Raw genomic sequence first — 26,018 nt, 5'->3', positions numbered from 1 at the left:
GAGAGCAAACAATTTTTATCCTTGAAGCAATTATTTTTACTTGACCATCATCCAGAAATATCTTCCCAGGAATAAAGCTTCCTTCCTTAAACCCCCAAATCTTCAGCTTCTGGGCAAATTGGCCACACCCACTCCCAAATGGGGATGGGTCCCTTCCCCTCTCACCCATTTACACTGAGTGATACCTCTGAAGCCAAAGTCCAAGGATCTCTGTGCAGCTGCAGTGAGGTGGGAAGTGCCAGCGGAAGTGTGACTGCCAGATGGGACAAAGCCAGAGAAGCCCAGCTCTGGTAGCCTCTCCCTCCCCCAGCTAAGGACGGACTAGCTAGCCTGTCACTCTCCACTCTGACTCCCTCATCTCCCCTGGCTGCACCCAATCAATCATCATCTTCAGCCTGATAAGTAAGGCCAGACATCAGATCATACAGCGACCCCCAAGTGCTATGGGAACAGTTACCAGTCAGATTGCCTTATCCCACCCCACCGATCTAACCCTCCAGGAGCTGGGGCCAGGGCAGTCAGGGAAGGCCGGGTGGGCCAAGACTTCTTCCTCTTTCTCTTGCTGAAATTGCTGCCTGAATTCCATCCAGGGAAGGTTGCTAGATGCCTAACAGCCTCCACCGAGGCCCCTGGCTGCTTGCTGAAATGACCCAGAATCAAAAGAAAAAAATTTCACACGTTGCGAAAATTAGAAACAATATTTATTATTTCCTGTCCAAATAGGGCGCTCTCATGAGAAAAGAGTGTGCAAAAAGAGTCTTCCTACACCCTGGGCTTTCTCACTTTCTCACTTACCCTAGCAAGCTGGGATGGTCTATTCAAAACTCTCCTCACTGTGTAGGAGAGAAAGCTTTCCACCAACTCCTGGGAAATCAGGCTACTCTAGTTTTAATTTTGATTACTTGCATGCATTAAAAAAACAAAACAAAACCCGAGTGTTAACAGGCTCTCTGCCCCTAGGCACATTTGCTCAGTCTGCATAGACAGACAGATGCAGGCCTCAGGTCCACATTCCCATGTGGACCTGGAGCTGTGCATGCCAGGATTAGAGGATACCCTGGTGGGTGTTCCTGGCTAGGGATCCAGGAAGGCCCCAGCTCATAGACAGCTGGCTGAAAACATGCAGAGTGTCTCCAGTGAGAGGCTGACAGTCCCTCTTTCTCGAAGAGTATTCTGGGTGTAGGAGGGCTAGTAGTCAACTGGCAGACAGCACCCTGGCCGCAGGTGGTATGTGGTCTAGAAGCTACTTATTCCACCTCCAAGTCCTCATGAGATCCCTTAAATTGACAAGAGAGGATTCAAGTTGCAAAATGGCAAATTACACCAGGTAGAGGGTGTGATTAAGACAATGGTCTCGACAGGTCCATGCACAGAGCTCTCATCCCACCATCCCCCTCTCCTCACACCTCAGGACTGCCTAGTCCTGCCCACTGTTCCTCCTGGATGACAGCTTCTGGCATCCTGAAGCCTGGAGCAGCCTTCAGCCTCACAAGTTGGGCACAGCCCAGTTAAGGAACTTCATGGCAACTTCAAAGCCCAGGAAACAGGCCTGAGAAGGGGTTGGAAGGAAGAGAAAAGCCAACAGGAGTTGTGGCTACTCACAGAGACCCCCAGCGTTGTGCTCGGCTGGCCCTGTCAGGACCAAAACCCGTTCCTAATCTTACCCCCTCCTCAACTCACGGAATCAAGCTGTGCTTTCTCATCCCTAATAGGGAAAGAAAATGCATGTCCCACAACTGGCCACTTCTGATGGCCATGCCAGGAAGTCAAAGCTCCTCGCCTTGGAGAATCACAAAGGTAACTCATCTGACAGATTTAGGAAAGGGGACAAATGAGGACGCTCTGGCTGAGGGTGGGACTTCAGAAAAACTGAGCCCCCAGTTCAATCTCAGAAGCAAGCAAAATCAGACCACCTGCACTCTGCTCTGAGCCCCAAATGGAAAAATCATAGCCCCTGCCAGTCACTCACCGCATTGGCTGGGAAGGCTCGGATCATCACTGCATTGAAGCCCTTGTACAAGGATGTGATGCCTTCATCCCGGATCAGCTCCCTCAGCACATCTCTGAAACCATTAGGATATTTCCCAGGAGGCGCTGTGGGCAGAACCCAACCATTAAGGCTTCAGGAAGCTTTCTGACCTGACCATGGTGACCTACATGGGGACAATTTTGTAGTCAAGGCTTCCTGCAGGGCCACAGCACCAGGGAGAGGCTACTGTGTGGGTCACCCAGAACCAGTCCACAGACAACACAGTTCACCCTGGAACAAACCAATGTCTGGATTATACTAGTGCCGAGGGAATGGGGAAAAGAATGAACAATGAAACAGTCCTTCCGCTCACGTGGGGGAAGGAAGGCTGACGTGACTTCTTCTCTCACTTTTTTGGGGTCACATTGCGCAGCATGTGGATCTTCGTTCACCAGGGATCGAACCTGTGTCCCATCTAGTGGAGTATTAACACTGGACCACCAGGGAAGTCCTTCTCTCAGTTACTTTATGTTTAGGCTGACAAGAAAATGAGTCTCACATTCTCAGGACACAAATGACTACGTGGGAGAATGCTGGCCAGACACTCGCTGAGAGCTACTGTGGAGAGGGAGTGTGCCTAAGACCTTAAGAGCTCCGTATCCCAGGGGCAGCCAGTTTGGGGGCCCACTCCAACCCCATCCACCCCTCTTCTCTCCTACTAACCAGTCTGGAAGCGGGACTTGAGCACGTCTGGGGGGATTGCCACAGCCCAGTTGAAGATCCCCGCAAAACCCCCAGCCACCAGGATCCGAGGCACGCTGAGCTCATTGACGCTGCAGAACATCAAACACAGCCCTGGTCACACAAAGGCTGTGAGAGTGGCGTTCAGATCATCCCTCTCTGTGCAGACCTGGCAGCCACAGAGAGGGAGGAACTGGCTGCAGGGAGGTGGTCCAAGGCCAAGACTCCTGTGACAAGGTAGCTGCCACTCTTTGGAGGAGGTTTTCTGTACTTGTTTCAAACCCTTGCTCCACTGGGTGAGCCACAGAGTAAGAGGTATTGGTATTAGCTGGGGCTCAACAGTAACAAGAGGAAAGTAGACATGGAGACAGAAGCAGGTCCCATTTCTGCCTTCAGACCCACTAATGGGCAAGGGCAACCTACCGGTAATGAGGGAAAGTGGCTTCTAAGCTCTTCTGTTCTCCTCACCTCTTTCCCTCTGGAGTGAAGATATTTTTCAGCCACTCATATGTCATGAAATACATGCCACTGGCTGGAACATCTGTTAGTGGCAAGAAAGATGTAAAATAAATGACAGAAAAGCCTCACAGATTTCTTGATCTTAGGAGAGCCAACCTTGGCACTGGACCCTTGAAGGTTTCCTGAGAAGTTCCTCAGCAGCACTTCTGTCTACAGTGATCAGAGGTGGCTCTGGGGCCAGCACTGGTATCAGTGAACACAAACAAGCATGACATTATTTCACCTTCAGAGGCCCTCTGAGTGGTCCCCACTAATATGCCCACTCCAAGCAGTATTAACTGGAGCTAACATCCGGCCTTCCTCCGAGCTGCCATCTCAGGGCTATCTCTGGCGCCTGGCGCCAGCCCCCTAGGATATGCCTCTCAAGCCAAATGAAGCTCCACTGTTACTAAGTCATTCTTTTTTTTTTTCTGGCTGCACCACATGGCACCAGGGATCAAACCCATGCCCCCTGCATTGGAAGCTTGGAGTCTTAACCACTGGACCACCAGGGAAGCCTCCTATGGTATTCCTTTTTCCCACTCATCCCTCCAGCCATGCTTTCCATCTACTTGCTACTGCCACTGTCATGATTTCCACCCTTGGGGGCCGGCCTACCAGAAGGATGGAAGGTCCCCCCATTCTCATGCGTGTCCATGCTGGCCAGAGGTGAATGGCCTAAAAGCAGGACACACCGTGCCAGCCCTATCAGGGCCGTGGCATGTACGGTGCCAAGGCTAATCCAGAGATCCAGGCAAGACCTCCCTGTGGCAAATCCACCACAGGTGGAGGGCTCAAAGGTTACCTCGCATGAGCGTGAGTACAGTCCCCTTGTAGATCCCTCGGATCCCAGCCTCCTTGTATAGCTTCTTCGCACAGTCCAAAGGACCAGTGTACTTGGTCTCCCCTGAAGAAGCCTGAATCTGAGAGGGAGGAAAGAATTGTCAAGTCAGCAAGAGCAACATCCAAGTCAACAGACTCAACAGGCTACGAAAGAGTGCACAGTGAGTGTGCCAGTGGTCATTATGCATTAGATCAATAACAGACTTCAGTGGCACACTGACAGTTGTTTAGAATGTATAATGCTGGTGGAAGTCACTATGAACTAAGGCTAGGTGAAAATATGACAAAATACATACACACTGATTAGGAAAAAATAAAAAACAGCAGAGGAACTGGAAAGTAAGTTGAAAAATAAATTCCCAAGTATCTTTATCCCCAATAAATGTAGTTGGAAGTTCTAGAAAGGACTAGACAAATATTTCAGTCATTTACTTACTCCTTCAACAAATATCCATGCAATACTAAATCCATTCCAAGCTTTAAGTGATCATGAAGCTTGGTTAAGAGAAGGTGAGCTGGAAATTGTATTCAGAGCTCTAAGTGCTTGGACAGAGGTCCTGTGCAGAGCCAGGGGAGGGCCAAGGAGAGGCCCTTTGTCCCAGTCTCTTAATTAATTAAGAAAATTAAATGTGTATTAATTTTTTAAAATACCATCCTTGTAGAGAAGGAGGACAAAAGGAAGCAAATGTAGAAAAATATGGGAAACCTATTGAAAATGTGTTCATTTCCCCAAGAGCCTGAGGGCAAGCGGGAGGTATTCCAGAAAAGATCTGAAAGAAAGAAAGCCTGTACAGGATCCAAAGCAAGTACAGAGTCAAGAGGAATCTAAACATATGAAGGCATCAACCAAAGAGTAATTAAAGTTGGAAAGGGAGTTCATATTTAAGAGTTCCCAAGGAGAAATGCTTACAAAATAAATATATAAATCCGACAATTTTTGTACATACCAACAACTAGTTGAAGAATAATGGAAAAGAATCTCATTCAAAATAACAAAATATATGTGCATCAAGCCATAGGATTGGCGTAAATAAAACTCTAAAAACTTGCCAAGGGATAGAAAAGAAGAGGTGAATAAAAAGAGAGTAAGAGTTTTGTTGGGCTTCCCTGGTGGCGCACTAGTAAAGAATCCATCTGCCAATCCAGGAGACTCGGTGTGACGCCTGGGTCAGGAAGATCCCCTGGAGAAGAAAAGAGCAACCCACTCGAGTATTCTTGCCTGGAAAATTCCATGGACAGAGGAACCTTGAGGGCTACAGTCCACGGGGTCTCAAAAGAGTAAGATGTGACTTAGCAACTGAAGAACAACAACAACAGTTCTGGTTAGGAAAAGTTTTCAATCAGGAAGATGTCAATTTATCCAAAAATAATAAACTTAAGACAATATCTGGTTGAGTATCAATGGCTTTTAAAACAAAATATGACTTCCCCAGATGATCCTGCCACAGGTGAACCTGGTATGTCTGAGGGATGGCAGGGTGGCCCATGTTATCAGAGGATGCTAGAGTTGACTCACAGTGACCTGCGGGGACAAAGAGGACGGAGCATGGAAGTGACATAGTAACAGAATCCGTTCACTGTAATGTATGGTATAGACTATAAACAGGGAAACAAGTGAGGAGGACCTTACAGTCACCCAGAACAGTGATGAAGGTGACCTGGGACCACGTGGTTTACAATGGAGGTGGTGGGAAGGAGTAGATTTGGGATACGGTAAAAGCCAGCTTAACTGTTCAACAAACGGGATGTGTTCAATGAGACAAAAAGGAATCTAGGAGGACTCTGGGGTTTTAGAGCTGAACAACTAGACAGATGGTATTGCCCCCAACAGAGCTGTAGAAGGCTGTAAGTGAAGCAAGGACTGAGGAAGACCAGGAGTTCAGCTTTGCACATGGTGACTTTGAGGTGCCTATTAGTGTCCAGTGGGAATGTTGGATGAACTAGTCCAGAGTGCAGGAAAAATCTGAGCTGGTGATACAAATTGGAAAATCGTCATCATACAGATTGTGTTTAAAAGTCATGAGACAAGAAGAAATCATCAGTGAGATGAGTGTAATAGCACTGAGTCTCGTGCACGTGAACATTAAAAGATCGAGAAGATGATGATGAATCAACAAAGGACATAGAGAAGGAGCAGCCAAGTAGGTAGAAAGTCAGGAGAGAAGCCAAGTGAAGACAGCTCTTCAAGGAAGAGTAGGGGACCAGTTGAGTCCAATTCTGTTGATGAATCAAGATGGATCTATGTCCAGGTCCAAGAACTGAACACTGGACTTGGTGTAAAAGTCACTAGTGACCTTGATAAAAGTAGTTTTGTTAGTGTTGTGAGGCAAAAGCCAGTCTGATGTATGTTTAACTATTAGAGAAGAGGTACTGGAGACAACGAGTGGGGAAAAAACAACAAAAACGAAAAACTTTTTCCAAGAGTTTCAATGTAAGAGGGAGTAAAGACAGAGCTTCCCTGATGAAAGGATAAAGAATCTGCCTGCAATGCAGGAGACAAAGGAGATTAGGGTTTGATCCTGGGTCAGGAAGATACCCTGGAGGAGGAAATGGCAACCCGCTCCAGTATTCTTGCCTAAAGAATCCCATAGACAGATAAGCCTGGCGGGCTATAGTCCATGGGGTCACAGAGTCAGACATGACTGAGTGACTAAGCACCCGTGCACGAACATGCACAGAGCAAAGACAGGAAGCCCAGAAATGGAGGTGGAAGGTAAAAGAGAGAAGTCTGTATTTTTAAGGTGAAAACAGAAGCAGGTTCATGCCTTTATTGCCAAAGAGAACAATCTACTAGAAAGCAAAAACTGATGCTGACCTTTATTGCCAAACAGAACAATCTACTAGAAAGCAAAAACTGATGCTGAAGGAGAGAAAGAAGAACTGCTGAACAAGGTCTCTGAATGGGCAAGAGGGGTTAGGAGGCGGGGTCAAGCAGAAGCAGAAGCATGGGCCATTCTTGGTGGAAACAGGCCAGGCAGCCACAGGTGTAGTCAGGCGCCAGTGGGGCAGTGGAGGGCGTCTGGTAAAGTTCTCTTCTGGCGGTTTCAGTTTTCTCTGTGGAGTAGAAAGCCAGGTCATCTGCTGAGAGGGTCGGGGTCTGAGAAGAGAAGAGAGGTACAAAGTAGCCACCCAGCAGAGTGGAGGAGTGCACAGGGACTGTCTCATCTAGGAGCAGAAATCAGGGGGACTTCCCTGGTGGTCCAATGGTTGAGAGTCCGCCTGCCAATGCGGGGGATACGGGTTCAGTCCCCGGTCTGGGAACTAAAACCCCACATTCCACGGAGCAACTGGGCCCGTAGGCCATAATTACTGAAGCCCGTGTGCCTAGAGCCTGAGATCTGAAGCAAGAGAAGCCACTGCAACTAGAGAAAGCCCTTGAGCAGCAATGAAGACTAGCACAGCCAAAACTAACCAAATTAATCAAAAAAAAAAAAAAGAAAAAGACTTCAGGCATAAAAGAAAAGGAAGAAGTCATGATGGAAAAGGCTAATGGACAAGGCTACTGAAAAGAAAATAAATATTCACTAACTCAAAATCAATATACAGACTTCTAGCAAGTCTTTATTCTTCCTGCTAAATACCAAAGAAAAAAAAAGCCCTAACGTTATTTGTTTTAAACAAATATAAGAGGGCTCTGAGAATTTGGAGAGGAGAAGCAGACTCACTAAGGACTTTCCGCCTTGAGCAATGACATCATGGTGAGTTCGTTGTATATTCTCATTTGACATATCTCAGACTTGAGGCAGAAGATACTGGTGATCCAGGAATGCCAACAGGCACAGACTAAAAAGAAGGCCCAACGAAAGCCTGCATTCCCTAGACAAAGGATCAGAAAAGGAACAGCCTAGAAAGACAGAACATCTTTAGACAAAAAACACTCTACTCCAGCCATACATCATAGAAAAAACTGTAGCCTCACCCTCACCCACACGAGCAAAGACCATGTGGGGAGCCCGACTTCCTCCTTTGCACGGCTGTAACGAGGTACCCAATGTGCTGCCTGGGTGGAGTCAGAGAGGACCAAAGAGGGAATGAGGACTTTCATCCCTGACAGCTGTAACCAGGGCTCTCCTGTCCTGTGTTGTCAGTGGAGTCAGTAGAACTCCCACACCCACCCAACAGTAAAAAGCAGTGCCCCTCCCTCAAGTGTCAATAGAGGGCAAGTAGGGCCCCTGCACTTGTACTCACTTGGCAGTAGCAAGGCAGCAGCCCTGACTTCCTACTGGCGTGGTGTCAGAGAAAGCCAACAGAAACAGGAAGTTTATAAAGGATCCAAAATCTCAATAAAATATGCAAATATCCGGGTTCCAACTGGAAATCGCACTAACCAGGAAGATCTCAAACTGAAAGAAAAAAGAAGCAGTAGAGGCCAATACCAAGATGACAGAGATGTACGAATTCTTTGACAGACATTTTAGAGCAGGCATTGTAAAAATCCTTCAATGACGAATCGTGAATATGCTTGAAATAGATTCAAAAGATTAGAAAGCCACAGCAAAGAAAGAAAATCTTCGCACAGAAATAGAAGATATGAGGAAGAACCAAATGAAAGTTTTAGAACTGAAAAACAGCCAAAATTTAAAACTCAGTGGATGGCTCGCTCAACAGCAGAATACAGGGGAGAGATAAGGAAAAAAAAAAAAACAGCATCAGAAGACAAAACAGTGGAAAGTATCCAATCTGAACAAGACACAAAACAAACTGAAACAAATCAAACAGAACCTCAGGGACTGTAAGCCCATGGGGCTATATCAGAAAATCTTAATCTTTGTGTCCTCACAGTCCCAGAAGAAGAGGAGACAACAGGGCAGGACTGAACAAGTATTCAAAGAAGTCAAGCTGAAAACTCCCCAAATCCGGCAAAACAAACACTGGGAGCTTCCCTGACTGCCCAGCTGGTCAAGAATCCGCCTTGGCCCCAGGCAAATAGCAGGGAGGGATCACAGCCCCATCCATCAACAGAAAATTGGATTAAAGATTTACTGAGCATGGCCCTGCCCATCAGAACAAGACCCAGTTTCCCCCTCAGTTTTCTCTCCCATCAGGAAGCTTCCATAAGCCTCTTATCCTTCTCCATCAGAGGGCAGATAGACTGAAAACCACAATCTCAGAAAACTAACCAATCTAACCACATGGACCACAGCCTTATCTAACTCAATGAAATTATGAGCCATGCCATGTAGGGCCACCCAAGACAGGCGGGTCATGGTGGAGAGGTCTGACAGCATGTGGTCCACTGGAGAAGGGAATGGCAAACCACTTCAGTGTTCTTGCCTTGAGAACCCCATGAACAGTATGAAAAGGCAAAATGATATGATACTGAAAGAGGAACTCCCCAGGTCAGTAGGTGCCCAATATGCTACTGGAGATCACTGGAGAAATAACTCCAGAAAGAATGAAGAGACGGAGCCAAAGCAAAAACAAAACCCAGTTGTGGATGTGACTGGTGATGGAAGCAAGGTCCGATGCTGTAAAGAGGAACCTGGAATGCATAGGAACCTGGAATGTTAGGTCCATGAATCAAGGCAAAGTGGAAGTGGTCAAACAGGAGATGGCAAGAGTGAACACTGACATTCTAGGAATCAGCGAACTAAAATGGACTGGAATGGGTGAATTTAACTCAGATGACCACTATATCTACTACTGTGGGCAAAAATCCCTTAGAAGAAATGCAGTAGCCATCATAGTGAAGAAGAGAGTCTGAAATGAAGTACCTGGATGCAACCTCAAAAATGACAGAATGTTTGCTTCCAAGGCAAACCATTCAATATCATGGTAATCGAAGTCTATGCCCCAACCAGTAATGCTGAAGAAGCTGAAGTTGAATGGTTCTATGAAGATCTATAAGACCTTCTAGAACTAACTCCCCCCAAAAATGTCCTTTTCATTATAGGGGACTGGAATGCAAAAGTAGGAAGTCAAGAAACACCTGGAGTAACAGGCAAATTTGGCCTTGGAGTACCAAATGAAGCAGAGCAAAGGCTAATAGAGTTTTGCCAAGAGAACGCACTGGTCATAGTAAACACCCTCTTCCAACAACACAAGAGAAGACTCTACACATGGACATCACCAGGTGGTCAACACTGAAAACAGGTTGATTATATTCTTTGTAGCCAAAGAGGGAGAAGCTCTATACAGTCAGCAAAAACAAGACGGGGAGCTGACTATGGCTCAGATCATGACCTCCTTATGGCCAAATTCAGACTTAAACTGAAGAAACCACTAGACCACTCAAAGTGAAAAGTGAAAGTAAAGTCGCTCAGTCGTGTCCGACTCTTTGTGACTCCATGGACTGTAGCCTACCAGGCTCCTCCATCCATGGGATTTTCCAGGCAATAGTACTGGAGTGGGTTGCCATTTCCTTCCCCAGGGGATCTTCCCAACTCAGGGATCAAACCCTGTCTCCTGCATTGCAGACAGACACTTTACCCTCTGAGCCATCAGGAAGTCCAAGACCACTCATGTATGACCTAAATCAAATCCCTAACAATTATACAGTGGAAATGACAAATAGATTCAAGGGACTATATCTGATAGACAGAGTGCCTGATGAACTATGGACAGAGGTGCGTGACACTGTACAGGAGACAGGGAGCAAGACCATCCCCAAGAAAAAGAAATGCAAAAGAGCAAAATGGCTGTCTGAGGAGGCCTTACAAATAGCTGTGAAAAGAAGAGAAGCAAAAAAAAAAAGGAGAAAAGGAAAGATATACCCATTTGAATGCAGAGTTCCAAAGAATAGCAAGGGGAGATAAGAAAGCCTTTCTCAGTGATCAGTGCAAAGAAATAGAGGAAAACAGTAGAATGGGAAAGACTAGAGATCTCTTCAAGAAAATGAGAGATACCAAGGGAACACTTCATGCAAAGATGGGCTCAAAAAAGGACAGAAATGGTATGGACCTAAAAGAAGCAGAAGATATTAAGAAGAGGTGGCAAGAATACACAGAAGAACAGTACAAAAAAGATCTTCAAGACCCAGATAATCATGATGGTGTGATCACTCACCTAGAACCAGACATCCTGGAATGCGAAGTCAAGTGGGCCTTAGGAAGCATCACTATGAACAAAGCTAGTGGAGGTGATGGAATTCCAGTTGAGCTATTTCAAGTCCTAAAAGATGATGCTGTGAAAGTGTTGCCTTCAACATGCCAGCAAATTTGGAAAACTCAGCAGTGGCCACAGGACTGGAAAAGGTCAGTTTTCATTTCAATCCCAAAGAAAGGCAACACCAAAGAATGTTCAAACTACTGCACAAAGGCACTCACCTCATATGCTAGTAAAGTAATGCTCAAAATTCTCCAAGCCAGGCTTCAGCAATACGTGAACCGTGAACTTCCTGATGTTCAAGCTGGTTTTAGAAAAGGCAGAGGAACCAGAGATCGAATTGCCAACATCCGCTGGATCATCAAAAAAGTGTGAGTCCAAGAAAAACATCTATTTCTGCTTTATTGACTATGCCAAAGCCTTTGACTGTGTGGATCACAATAAACTGGAAAATTCTTCAAGAGATGGGAATACCAGACCACCTGATCTGCCTCTTGAGAAATCTGTATGCAGGTCAGGAAGCAACAGTTAGAACTGGACATGGAACAACAGACTGGTTCCAAGTAAGAAAAGGAGTACGTCAAGGCTGTATATTGTCACCCTGCTTATTTAACTTATATGCAGAGTACATCATGAGAAATGCTGGGCTGGAGGAAGCCCAAGCTGGAATCAAGATTGCCGGGAGAAATATCAATAACCTCAGATATGCAGATGACACCACCCTTATGGCAGAAAGTGAAGAAGAACTAAAGAGCCTCTTGATGAAAGTGAAAGAGGACAGTGAAAAAGTTGGCTTAAAGCTCAACATTCAGAAAACTAAGATCATGGCATCTAGTCCCAACACTTCATGGGAAATAGATGGAGAAACAGTGGAAACAGTGGCAGACTTTATTTTGGGGGGCTCCAAAATCACTGCAGATGGTGAGTGCAGCCATGAAATTAAAAGACACTTGCTCCTTGGAAGAAAAGCTATGACCAACCTAGATAGCATATTCAAAAGAAGAGACATTACTTTGCCAACAAAGGTCAGTCTAGTCAAGCCTATGGCTTTTCCAGTAGTCATGTATGGATGTGAGAGTTGGACTATAAAGAAAGCTGAGTACCAAAGAATGGATGCTTTTGAACTGTGGTGTTGGAGAAGACTCTTGAGAGTCCCTTGGACTGCAAGGAGATCCAACCAGTCCATCCTACAGGAAATCAATCCTGAATATTCACTGGAAGGACCGATGTTGAAGCTGAAACTCCAATACTTTGGCCACCTGATGCAAAGAGCTAACTCATTTGAAAAGACCCTGATGCTGGGAAAGATTGAAGGCGGGAGGAGAAGGGGACGACAGAGAGTGAGATGGTTGAATGGCATCACCAACTCAATGCACATGAGTTTGAGTAAACTCTGGGAGCTGGTGATGAACAGAGAGGCCTGGTGTGCTGCAGTCCACGGGGTCACAAAGAGTCAGACATGACTGAGCGACTGAACTGAACTGAAACATAGAGATTTAAGAAGCTGACCAAAACCTAAACAGAATGCCCCAAAATAAATCCATGCCAGAGCACATCACAAATGAACTTAGTCGAAAACTGAAAACGAAAGAAGCTTAAGAGTAGCCTGAGAAAAATAACACACATGGATGTGAGTTGGACCATAAAGAAGACTGAATACCAACGAATAAATGCTTCTGAATTGTGGTGTTGGAGAAGACCCTTGAGAGCCCCTTGGACGGCAAGAAGATCAAACCAGTCAATCCTAAAGGAAAGCAGTCCTGAATGTTCACTGGAAGGACTGACGCTGAATCTGAAGCTCCAATACTTTGGCCACCTGATGTGGAGAGCCAACTCACTGAAAAAGACCTTGATGCTGGGAAAGATTGAAGATAGAAGCAGAAGGGGGCGACAGAGGAGGAGATGTCTGGGTAGCATCACTGACTCACTGGACATGAGTTTTAACAAACTCTGGGGGATGGTGAAGGACAGGGAAGCCTTGTAGTCCATGGAGTCACAAAGAGCTGGACATGACTTAGCAACCAAAGAACAACACTGAAATATTTAGAATGACAGCAGAAACCAGGGAGGGTAGAAAGGAGTGGCACAGTATCTTTCAGGAGCTGAAAGCAAAGAACTGTCATCCCAGGACCCTATGTCAAGTGAAAATATTCTTCAGGAATAAAAGGAAAAGCAGGCATTCTTAGATGAAAGAAAACTCAGCGACTTTGTCATTCGTAGATATATCCCAAGAGAATGGCTAAAGGAAGTTCTTTAAACAGAAAAGAAAGTATAAAAGAAGGAACTCTGGAACACCAGGAAGAACACGGTAAGCAAAAATATGGAATATTATATAATGGTAATATGAAGAACACTTACACAGTGAGAAAAGGACCAATCCACCAAGAAGACATAGCAATTCTAAGTGTGTATACATTAAACAAAAAAACTGCAAACTATGTGAAGGGACACTAATAAAATTGAAAGAAGAAACAAACTCACAGTAACAGCTGGAGATTTCGAATTCCTCCATCAACAAACAGAACAACTGGCCATAAAATCGTCAAGGATAAAGAATTCAACACCATCAACCAACAGGATATAATCGACATTTATAGATTTTGCCACCAAACAACAGCAGCACACACATTCTTTTTAAATGCCAGTGGCACACAAACAAGATAAACCATATCCAAGGCCATAAAGCAACCCTCAAGAAATTTAAAAGAATGTGAATGATACAGAATATGTTCTTCAATCACAATGGACTCAAACCGGAAATCAGTAATCTCCAACACTTGGAAACTGAACAACACTCTTCAAAAGCAATTCAAAAAGGAAGTCCCAAAGGAAACCAGAAAACACACTCAACTGACTGAAAACTGAAATATATTGGAGTTTGTGGGACATAGCTAAAGCAATGCTGAGAGGAAACTTTATAGCACTGCCTGCACACTTCAGAAGAGAGGAAAGGCTTCAAACCAAGATTCTAAGCTTGCACTTCAAAAGCTTAAAAAAAAAGAGAGAGAGAGAGAGAAAAGAAAAGCAAACTAAACCCAAAAACAAGCAAAAGGAAGGAGATCATAAAAACAGAAGCAGAAACCAATGGAATTGAAAACAGAAAAATAATAAAGAAAATCAAAGAGGGGAATTCCCCGTTGGCCTAGCGGTTAGGATTCTGAGCTTTCATTGCCATAGCCTGGTTTCAATCTCTGGTCGAGGAACTGAGATCCTACAAGCTGCGTTACACAGCTGAAAAAAAAAAGAGAAAGGAAAATCTTTTTTGAAAAGATCAATAAAAACTGACAAACCTCTAGTGAGTCTGACAAAGAAAAAAGAAAGAGAAGTCACAGATTACTAATACCAGGAATAAAACAGAAGATAATACCACAGACCCTGCAGACATAAAAAAAGACAATAAAGGAGTACTACAAACAACTTTACACACACGTATTTGACAACTTAGATAAAAAAACAAAAACTATCACAATTTTCCCAATATGAAATAAATAATTTGAATAGGCCTGTAACTTTAAAGAAAGCTGAATTCATAATTTAAAAATTTCTTACCCCAAATCTCAAGCCTATATGATTTCACTATAAAATTGTACCAATTCTACCAAATGTTTACAGAAAAATCAACACGTATTCTATACAGTAGAAGAGGGAACAATTCCCAATTCATTTTATGAAGCTCGTATTACTCTGATATCAAAACCAGACAAAGACAATATAGAAAAAAAATGACAGACTAATATCTCTCATGACTATAGATGAAAAATCCTTAACAAAATATAAGAAAATAGAACTCAGCAATATAAAAGGGGACTTTATTCCAGTAATGAGGAATTGGTTCAGTGTTCAAGAGCAAAGGAAGTAATTCACTATATTAAGAGTTTAGGAGAAAAATCACACGATCACATTAATAAAGGAAGAAAAAACATTTGACAAAAGTCAATATCCATAAAACTCTCAGAAAAAGAGGAAGAGAAGGTAACCTTCTCAAGTTGACAAAGAGTATCTAGCAATGCGGGAGACCTGGGTTCAATCCCTGGGCTGGGAAGATGCTCTGGAGGAGGGCATGGCAACCCACTCCAAAATTACATCTGTGTCTCTTGTACTGGCAGGAGGATTCTTTCCCACTGAGCCACCTGGGCTTCCCTGAGATTATATTTAATGGTGAAATGCTGAATACTTCCCCATAAGATTGGGAACAAGGTAAACATATCCATTCTCATCAGTCTTATTCAACATGGTACTGGAAGTTCTAGCCAGTGAAATAAGGATATAAAAGGTAAACAGATCAGAAATGAAGAAATAAAACTGTCCCTGTTTGCAAATAACAAGATTATCTATATAGGAAATCCCAAAGAATCTACCAAAAAAAAAAAAAAATTAGAATTAATAAGAGCGTTCAGGAAGGTTCACAAGATACAAAATTAACATACAAAAATCAATTGTATTTCAGGCTTCCCTGGTGGTCCAGTGGTTAAGAATCTGCCTGCCAATGCAGGGGACACTGGTTCAATCCCTGATCTGGGAAGATCCCACATACCACAAGGCAACTAAGCCCGGGCATCACAGCTACTGAGCTCACGTGCTGCAAATACTAAAGTCCACGTGCCCTCGAGCCTGTACTCCACAACAGGAGAAGTCACCGCAATGAGAAGCCAGCACACTGCAACCAGAGACTAGAACCCACCCACCGTGACTAGAGAAAGCCCTTGAGCAGCAACAAAGACCCAGCACAGACAAAAATAAAAATAAATAAATATTTTAAAAAATCAATTGTGTTTCTACAAACTAGCAATGAACATGCAGACAACAAAATTAAAATTATAATACCATTTACAATGTCACTTTACAGAGGACTTAGGTGTGTAAGAAAACACATTAAGAGCTTATATGCTGAAAACTACACAATGCTGATAAAAGAAATTAAAGTTCTAAATAAATGGAGAGGTGTAACATGTCTGGGTATTGGAAGACTCAAAATAACATGTTAATTCTACCCAAGTTGATCTATAGATTCAACATACTCTCAGCAAGAATTTTCTGTTTTCTAAATTATCCTAAAATTAACATGGAAAAAACAAAGAAATTAGAACAGCGAGAACAGTTTTTTAATTTTTTATTTGGCTTGGCTATGTTGAGTCTCAGTTACGGCATTGGGTCTTGGTTGCAGTGCGTGGGTTCCAGGGCGTGTGGCCTCAGTAGCTGTGGTCTTCAGACTTAGTTGTCCCACGGCATGTGGGATCTTAGTTCCTGGACCAGGGATCGGACCCACACTCCCTGCCTTGGAAGGCAGATTTCCAACCGCTAGACCACCAGGGAAGTCCCAGTTTTGTTTTTTTTTAAAGAATAAAGTGGGAGGGAACAGTCTAGACAGTTTCAAGACTTAGCCAATGGCTATACTAATCAAGACTGTGTAATATTAATGAAGGGAAAGTTGCATAAATCAATGAAAGAAAACAGAGTACACAGAAATAGACCCACACAAATACACTCAGCTGAATTTTAACAGAGGTGCAAATTAATTCAGTAGAATAAAGGTAAATCTCCAGGAAATGGTATGGTGCAACTGGATAGCCCCACGGGGGGAAAAAACCCTCTGACCTAATTCTCATACATGATACAAAACTTAACTCAAAATGGACTCACAAACCTACATGGAAAAGGTAAACTATAAATAAAACTTTCAGAAAAAAGCATATAAGAAAATCTTTGGGATTTCAGGCTAGGAAAAGATTCCTTAAGATCTGATGTCCTAAACATCCAAAACCCTACCTATAAAAGAGAAATGAACAAACTGGACTTCATCAAAATGTAAACGTTTGCTCTAAAGACTCTGCTGAGAGGATGAAAAGACAAACTATACACTGGGAGAAAATAATATGCAAACCACATATCTGACAAAGCAATAGTATCTAGAATAAAGGACTCTCGAAACTCAGTAATAATAATAAAAAAATCCCAAATAATCCAATTAGAAAATGGGCAAAACACATGAACAGACATTTCACCAAATAGGATACAGTGATAGCAAATAAGCACATGAAAAGATATTCAACACCTTCAGCTAGTAGAAGAATACAAATTAAAATGAGGTATCACTATACATCTCTCAGGATGGCTAAAATTAAGAATAGTGACAACACCAAATGTTGGTTAGGATGCACAGAAACTGGATCACTCATACCATGCTCATGGGAATGTAAAATGATACAGTTACACTAGAAAAAGATTGGTAGTTTCTTTAAACATGCATGGAATTTCCCTGGAGGTCCAGTGGTTAAGACTCTGCACGTCCACTGCAGGGGACATGGGTTTGATCCCTGGTCAGGGAGCTAAGATTACACATGCCATGTGGCGTGGCCATAAGAAACAAAAAAAGAAAACTAAACATGTAACTACCATATGACTCAGCAATTACACCTCTGGGCATTTATCCCAGAGAAACGAAGATTGATTTTCCCAGAAAAATCTCTGTACATGAATGTTTATAGCATCTTTATTTATAACAGCCCTAAACTGGAAACAACCCAGATGTCCTTCAATGGATAAAAATTAAACATATCTGTAGTACACCCATACTATGGGACTACTAAAAAGGAATGAAATACTTATACATTCCACAATCTATACAACTCTCCAGAAAATTTATGCTAAGTTGAAAAGGCCAATCTGAAAAGGTTACATACTGTATGATTCCATTTACACATGTCTTGAAGTTACAAATTTATAGAAATGGAGTTCAGATTAGTGATTGCTGGGGTGCTTAAGAACTGGAGTGGAGGGACTTCCCTGGCATTTCAGTGGTTAAGACTCGTAACTTCCAATGCAGGAAGTGTAGATTCCATCCCTGGTCAGGGAACGAAGATCCCACATGCTGTGCAGGCAGCCGAAAGGAAAAAGGACTGGTGTGGGGAAAAGAAAATGAAAGTGGCTATTCAAGGGCTACATGAGGCATTGTTGGCATGATAGAATTGTTCTGCATCTTGACTGTATCAATGTCAGTATTCTGGTTGCGATATTATACTACAGTTTTATAATACATTACCTCTGTGGAAGAACAAGGTAAAGAACATGTGGGATGTCTTTGTATATTTATTTCTTTTCTTCCCTCTGTATTATTTCTTACAACTGTAAGTGAACCTTTAATTATCTCAAAATAAAACATTTAATTTAAACAATGCACAAAATTAAATGACTAATGCAAAGCATGAAAAAGATTTGCCACATATGATAAGAAATTAATAACCTTAATATTTCCAAAGTGTTTAGGGGTGGAGGAGTAGGAGGTATAAATTATTGGGTGAAGACAGGCTACAAGGATGTATTGCACAACATGGGGAATAGAGCCAATATTTTGCGATAACTGTAAAAGGAGTGCAATATCTAAAAATTGTATAAAGATTTTTTTAAATCAGGGACTTTCCTGGTGGTCCAGTGGTTGACTCCACACTCGCAACGGAGGGGGCACAAGGTTCCATTCCTAGTTGGAGAACTAAGATCCCATGTGTCGCGTTTAATATTATTACGATAATATTAAATCAAAACATGTCTAAAGCTTTTATAAATCAAACAAACTGACAAATGAGCAAAGAATACAAAGAGGTGTTTCACGAAGGATAGATATAAACAGCTAATATGAATCAAAGTAATTAAGCTCACCGGCAATAAAAAGCAAGAAAGACTAAATGCAAATTTTTCACACAACACACTAGCAGAGATTGTAAATTAGATGCTGCAGAACCTGCTGGGAAGTGAGAGCTCTTCTTCCACTGATGGGAATAGAAAGTGACAGACCTTTCTAGGAGGGCCACTTAGTAACCTACATTACTAACGCACATACATTATGTGCGTGTACTCAGTCACCCAGTCGTGTCTGACTCTTTGCGACCCCACAGGCTCCTGTCCAGGGGATTTTCCCAGGAAGAATACTGGAGTGGATTGCCATTTTCTCCTCCAGGGGATCTTCCCTACCCAGGGTTAGCACCCAAGTCTCCTGCATTGGCAGGCGGATTCTTTACCACTAAACCACCAGGAAACCCCAACATGTGTTGAAAATTCTTTTAAAACTGCGTATCTTTAAATATACTAATTTCAAGTCTAGACATTTATCCTAAGAAAATAATCAGGAACACATGCAGAGACTTATTCATAAGATCTTCACTATGATATATAATTTGGATTATCCCCAGATAAAGGATTATTGGGTAAATTACAGCCCTGAATTGAAATAAAGCACAGAAAATGACGTCTGAGAAAAATAATCACAAAAATATTGTGACAAAGCAAATGAAAAAAGCTGGTTACAAAACTATGGCAGTATGTGACCCCAATTTTATTTCAAAAGATAAATTTTTTTAAATATGCATGTTTACTAAAAAGATGAAGAATTCACACAGAAAGTATAATGGTGCTTACCTCATGGGTGATAAATACATTGTTTTCTTTGTGCTTCTCTGCATTACCAAAATTTTTCTAGCAAAGACTATGTACTAAATTGCTTCGGCCGTTAGAAGAAAAAAGCAGTGCTGCTTTTTTTTTAAAGGAAGCCCTGTGTGGTAAGGCAAGCAGCCAGTTCACAGCCTTAGCCTGGGAACAAGCTCAGGCACTCTAAGGGCGCTGAGCCTTTGGGCAGTGGGTGCAGACAGACGATGTTGGCCAAGAGCAGCCTCCCTTCCACCTCTGAAGACACACGACTCACCTTTTGGAGTTCTGAAGTAGCGGCTAACAAGGGTGGATAAGTCTGAGTTGACCCATCACACAAGTGACATTTGGTTCATTTGTTACACTGTCCTGGTTCTTGACTCTAGTACAACTGCTTCCATGTTCCTAAAAACCTTGAAACTGTTTGCACACCTGATCTGAAGCCTTTATAAAGGGTAAAAGGACATACACATCCACCCAAAATTGTATACCCAGTAGAAAAGCTAGCCACCTGCCTCCAAACAATATCTTCCCCAACCCTGATCACATCCTCACCTGTAACAAGCACTTGATTCGCTCTCCAGGGGTCATAATTCCTGTGGTGAATACTCCAGACAACATCCCAGCTGCAAATATCTGAGGGTAGCTGTATTGAAAACAAAAACAAAAGGCAAGAACCTGTGACTAACTACTCAGAACACAGGCAGCCCCAGCAAAGAAAAAAAAATTAAATAAGTACTCGGACTGGGCGGAAGTCCAGCACAAATAGATTATGTTTCACACCAAAGCCAAGTTCTATGTGTATTCTGACGTCAAATTTCCCAGGGCAGGGGTCTCAGTGCCGAGAACAATATGAGCTTAGTCACAAGGCCCACGGGCACACTCAGATGGCCTCAGTCACGGGAGAGGTTCTCCCCTGGCCGGCCATGCAGTGACTGTGGACGAGTTTCCAGGCCTCTCTGAGCCTTGATCAGCAAAGTTCAGGGTTGTTGTGAGAAATAGCCTATAATCCAGGATGTAGACCTCAGTTAACCCCAGATCTCCTCCAATCTCCCCTTCTCTGGATCACCAAGAGCCTGATAACACTTTAAGCCAAGACTCACACAGGACAGCGTCAAGGCCAGGGGAATGGCTATGGCCATATCCGCAGGCCAAGTTGTGAGGTACGTGCTGTAAGCTGCTGGGAAATGCCCTGTCAAGGATGGCACCCAACCAGGTGTGATGGGTCCTATGGCTTCTGTGCAGGGAATAGTCCTCCAGTGGCCAGAGATCTGGATCCTCACTGCAGCCCTCACAGAATGAACCACACTGAGTATGTGAAGGAACAGGAGGCTCCTAGCATCACTGCCTGTGCCGCCTCTGACGTCTCCTTTTCTTTCCGAGATTAAGGAAAATCTGGTCTCCAGGCAGACTGGTCTCAGAGGCAATGGAGCACAGAGTTACAATTTTGCATTTCAACAGAGTTCCCACAATTGAGCACAAGTTGATGAAAAACTTCACCCTCTTGGCTGACCCTCAGGCCCCTCCCGACCCCAGGCCTCCAGAAGCCAAGCCTTTAGGACTATCCCACCCCACAAGGAGCCCAAAACCTGGAAAAGAGATGTCAAATGGAAATAGGGAGACATCCACTTCCAGTCCTGACATCAAGTTTCCCAGGGCAGGGGTGTCAGTGCCAAGAGCAATACGAGCTTGGTCACGAGGCAGGGCACTGGTCTCAATGGCTGTTTTTCCTGTGCACTCACCCCAGACAGGCCTCACACAACTACCTCAGGCGTGCAAGCCCAGCACACAGGCTGTGTGCTCAACCATTGAGAGACCTGCTTTCATGGCTGGCCTCCTTCACAGTTTCAGTTCACACTGCTGTCCCTGAGAGGTACCCTTTCAGCAACAGAACTTCCCCTCGTGAGACCAACATCTGTTCTTCCATGGATGCCCAGACCTTAGGCTGCACATATCTCCCGGGACTGGGGACTCTCCTCTGAACAGGGTCTCTGCATGTACACAGGGTACCATGTAGACAGCCTGCATGGGTGGCCCATTCCGCCACCCCTCACTCACCCCAGGGAAGCATCTGTGAGGTCTGGACCCTCGAGCTTCCATCCAAGGTCCTGGTAATGTTCCTTTCTGTACTATGCCCAACACTACAGTGGGGAAGAGAAGGTGGCAGGGTTGACATTCAGGATTCAGAACATGGAAGGATTATGGGGCGGGGATTGGAGTGTCTCAACCTTTGCTTAGGCAGGAAGGGTACTTCTTTGAGCACTGAAGTGACGGTACAGGGAATACAACCCACAGGCTGAGGCAGTAGCAGTCACCCCATGAAAGTTCTTGGGCATGGCCCCGGTTCATGATACAACTGTGAGCTAGCATATGAGCTAAAACCCCAGGTGCTCAGACAGGACATGTGTCCACAGTCTATTTGGACTACCACAGCCAAACACATGGCCTTCCCTAGTGGCCCAGGGGCTAAGATGCCACATTCCCAAGGCAGGGGGCCCAAGTTTGACCCTTGGTCAGGGGACTAGACTCGTTGCAGCCAAATAAATAAAAATACATATTTTAAAAAACAGTCAAACACAGCTTCCAAAGGACCCCGCCCCCTACACTCACATTTGGGGCCACCTATGGCTTTTTATAGAAGCTGGCCACATTCAGAGAGTCACGGGGACTCCAGAAATAGTTTCACGTTATGAGCATTTCTATTTACGCCTCGCCCCTCACTCAGCCTGCTGTGGCCTGAAGTAGTGATCAAAATCAACCACAGGGCACCCTGGGCTTCCTCCCTTGAGCTCTAGAATCCAAGCCTAGCCAGCTGCTGTGGGTCCTGTGCTGATGTAGCCCCACCCAGGAGGTGTCATCCCAGACTGAGTGTGCCTTGTCATCCCGGTGTCAACTCAGAATGCCCCTGCATCCCAAGAAGCCCGTTTTCATTCACTGCTTTGTCAGTTCTGAGCCTTAATTCTACCTCATCTGCCTCTCCATACCCAAATCCAACTTCTGAAAGTCTACTGGAAGGAAACATACTAATTTCTTTCACTGCAACAGAGACACCAATACTTGGAAATAATTATAATCATGTTACGAAAATGAAGGAAGACAGAAGCTGAAACCTTCGCTTCTCTCATCCAGGGGATAAGAAACAAGGCTGCTGCCGTCATTACTGTGGCACCAGGTACCTTCGTGGTATCTGACACACACTTTAGCATTCGGACCTCCCAGTGCTGTGGGGCTGGTATTACTAATATCCCCAGTAAGCAAGACTACTTCACGTAAGAAATGACGACAATCTAGTTAGGGGGGTTGGGGGAGGGCTTTGGGTTTTATCTTTTACCCTATTGGTCCACAGGGCAAAGGAAACCCAAGTACCTCCCTGATATGGAGAAGAGGACAGCCACTGCTGGTCTGATAATTCTTTCCCGAAACCTGCATCACATCACAGATCACACACATCGGCAGAACAGCATCGAGTGCTCCGGGCTGGTAAGTAAGTACTCACCTGAGCACATCCTCTGGGTGTTTCTGTTGCAGTTTCTTCCCCAAACCAAACCCAAAGAAGCAGACAGCAAACATGGGGGTGACCCCGACGATGGGGGCAGCCATGCCCCGATATAGACCCCTGATGCCCTGCAAGGAAGCATAGGAGGAGAAGCTGTTTACAGACACTACTAACATCTACATCACTGAAGCAGGGAAGCAGCCTGTCCTCTGACCTGTGGCCTCCTTTCCCCAAGCAAGGAGAGCTTTAAAAGGAAGAATCTTCCCACACTTATCAGAAATGGCTGTCTTCTTATATACTGCTGGAGAAACTGAAAACAGCTTCTAGTCTGGAAGGCAAACTGGCAACATGTAGCTTACACCTCCATCAGAAAACTACCTGTCTAGAAACATATTCTAAGGGAATACTCAAAGATATAAAAAAGAATGACAACAGGCATTTATTAAACACCGCATTTTGGAACATTCCCAAACAGGAGATTAATGAGACAAATTACGGAAATCTCATATTGGACTACCACACAGCCATACAATCACATTGTAACATGAGAAGAGATTACTAAACTGGAAAAAAAAAAAAAAAAAAGGCTACAAAACAGAATGTACAATGTGACTTGCTTCGGGGTGAGACATAGGTGCTTAAGAAATTTTTGTATTTCCCAAGAATTAGGACCTGAGGGGAGTTCCCTAGTGGCCTAGTGGTTAGCATTCTGGGCTTTCACTGTGGTGGCCTGGGTTCAGTCCTGGAGAACTGAGATCACTCAAACCACCCAGTATGCCCCCTCCCAGAAAAGACATAAGATTCTTATTGTTAAAAACAATAGCAAGACTGCACATCAATTTTCACTAGTACATTTAGATAATGAAACTGACTATGTAGTAGCCAATAAAAAGACAGACAAATAGACAATCCAACCGAACAAGTTAGTACAACAAGGACAAGGAAGATCTGGGACCCAGAGACCAAGGGTTTGGCCCAAGAGAGGGGAGGAGTGTTCCCAGGAAGGTGTTGGGTACAGCAGGCCTGGGAAGAAGCCAGTCAACATGGGAGTATGAGACCCAGGACTCCAGGAGGAGTTTATTTGTTTTCTAAGAAAAACAAAGCAAACAACAAACATCAGAAGAATGGATGATAACTGTCAGGCAGTGTGAAAAACCAAACAAAAAGGTATTCTACAGCACATTTAGGACACAGGATGACAGAGGCAGAGATTCAAAGAGACACAAGCAAAAGAAAGTGACACAACTGTTCACCCAACCTCAAGAAAAACAAAAAGCTGTACAAGTAATGAAATGCGCCCTGAAGGACATTACTTTTGTTAACAGAGAAAAAACATACATAAAGTTGTAATCATGAAAACAGTGAACTGTATTAAACCACAAAGGATGATGAAAATTACTGGGCAGAGCAGAAAGAGGAGCTAAGGAATGCAAGAGTTAAAACCATCTACCACAAACAGGTAGCTAAAACAGTTTTAAATGGATAAAATACATGCATGCAGCTCGGTAGAAGACAGCATTAATAACTGAGAGAGCTGAGGGACTTCCCTGATGGTTCAGTGGTTAAGACTCTGTGAACTTTCACTGCAGGGGGCAGGGGTGCAATCCTTGGTGGAGACGTTCCCAAAAAGGGAGGAGGAAAAACAGTAATTGAGAAAGTAGAAAGTAGCAACTTCTAGAGGATTGGGGTGGGGGGCTACTTTGTTACAAGTCCTTCAGTAACAAACTAAGTGCTTATACCATTTTAATACAAAATAAGGGCTAATTTTTAAAAACATGTTACAGTTGCTCCCTACAGGAACTGGCAGGAGAAATGGGCAGGGGAGGGGATGCTACTACACACAGGGGAGGCTCCACAGACCTAGGCTGGAGAACCTGCCTCACTGCAGACTCCGGGCACTCACAACCCATCTTCTTTCCAGAACTAAAGGGCACAACTGTACTTGGCAGCATTCCTCCCAGATCCTGCAAAGGTCTACCATTGCTACAGGCTATAAGCAGACTCTCCAAGTGCAATGTGCACAGAAGGTAAAGAGGGAAGGGTGAATAGGAAGAGAAGGTTCTGAGAAGGATCTGCAAAAGCCCCTCAAGGACAAAACCCTCCCAAAGCCCCTCCCACAGCTTCCCACCTGGCTGAGAAGGCTGCCCAAGGCTGAAGGCCAACAACTCCCAACTTCTCCAGCCTTCTTTCCACTGTCTGGCCCACCCAGTTCCATGCAGTACAACCAAGATCCGTCCAGTAGTACCAGAAAGTGATCTCAATCTGGCACAGCAAAACCCAGAGACAAGCACAAATATGGACTGAGGAAGCCTCTTTGACGCTGCAGGGAGTTGGGTTTATACAAGCCATTCTCACCAAGCCTCCAGCACCCAGCACATTGCCGAGGCACTAAACAGGTGCTCAATAACATTTGCTGACCAGGGGCATATAATCCTGTCTCTCTGTAAGGGCAGAGAACTCTTAGCAGACTGGAAGTTCAAAGCCTCCACTGGACACTGATCAGACTCCATTCTGGGTTGATGAGAGAAACAGCCTTACAGAAGAAAAGACGGCACCATCTCCAGCATGGATGATTGGGTAGATTCCACTTCAAAATCTTCCTCCCACACCTGGGTCCTGCAGGAGCCCCGGGAACAGCTTCTCCTAGACTGAGTCCATCACTTACCAGCATCCCCTCTTTGTCTGGGTGATACCTGCTTCTTACTTCTGTATATTTAATAAAGACTATATATTTACTATTTATTCACATTGGAGTTATATTTTAGGCAACGAAGGAAAAGTTCTTAACAAGGTGTTATTACCTATGTGCTAATGAAGTCAGTAATAAGCATCACTAATCATTAAAACTTTTTAAAAATCCCATGTTTTCACTCTAAGAAATACCTGAAAAATGATTATACAATTCAATAACCTCACACCAATTTAGTTTCCTTGTCTATGGGTTTGAAGACTCTCTCTTTCACTCTTTTTCCCTCAGACAGGCTGACCTTTCCTCCAAATTTTATGTAAACT

General features: G+C 44.0%; 1 protein-coding gene across 2 annotated transcripts in view; it reads right to left on the bottom strand.

Annotated features, from left to right (window-relative positions):
• Positions 1 to 683: 683 nt before the first annotated feature.
• The window catches only part of SLC25A20 (solute carrier family 25 member 20), a 34,926-nt gene continuing 9,591 nt past the window's right edge, over positions 684 to 26,018 (bottom strand). Inside the window, exons 3-10 of one of the 2 annotated variants that reach the window (XR_011461894.1) lie at positions 23,007 to 23,134; positions 20,066 to 20,156; positions 4,014 to 4,131; positions 3,179 to 3,251; positions 2,693 to 2,802; positions 1,970 to 2,094; positions 1,407 to 1,549; positions 684 to 1,277 (exon numbers count right to left, since the gene is read on the bottom strand). Coding sequence is in view for 1 of the 2 variants with exons in the window: in XM_070359293.1 (XP_070215394.1) it covers positions 1,487 to 1,549; positions 1,970 to 2,094; positions 2,693 to 2,802; positions 3,179 to 3,251; positions 4,014 to 4,131; positions 20,066 to 20,156; positions 23,007 to 23,134 (708 nt within the window). In the remaining variant the exon portion in view is untranslated. Of the gene's footprint in view, positions 1,550 to 1,969; positions 2,095 to 2,692; positions 2,803 to 3,178; positions 3,252 to 4,013; positions 4,132 to 20,065; positions 20,157 to 23,006; positions 23,135 to 26,018 lie in introns of both variants that reach the window. The other variant, XM_070359293.1, reaches the window with a different exon arrangement.

The sequence above is a fragment of the Bos mutus genome, chromosome 22 (assembly GCF_027580195.1).
Source record: "Bos mutus isolate GX-2022 chromosome 22, NWIPB_WYAK_1.1, whole genome shotgun sequence".
Taxonomy (NCBI): domain Eukaryota; kingdom Metazoa; phylum Chordata; class Mammalia; order Artiodactyla; family Bovidae; genus Bos; species Bos mutus.
The sequence above is the reverse complement of the archived record's forward strand: the minus strand, read 5'-3'. Positions and strand labels throughout refer to the sequence as shown.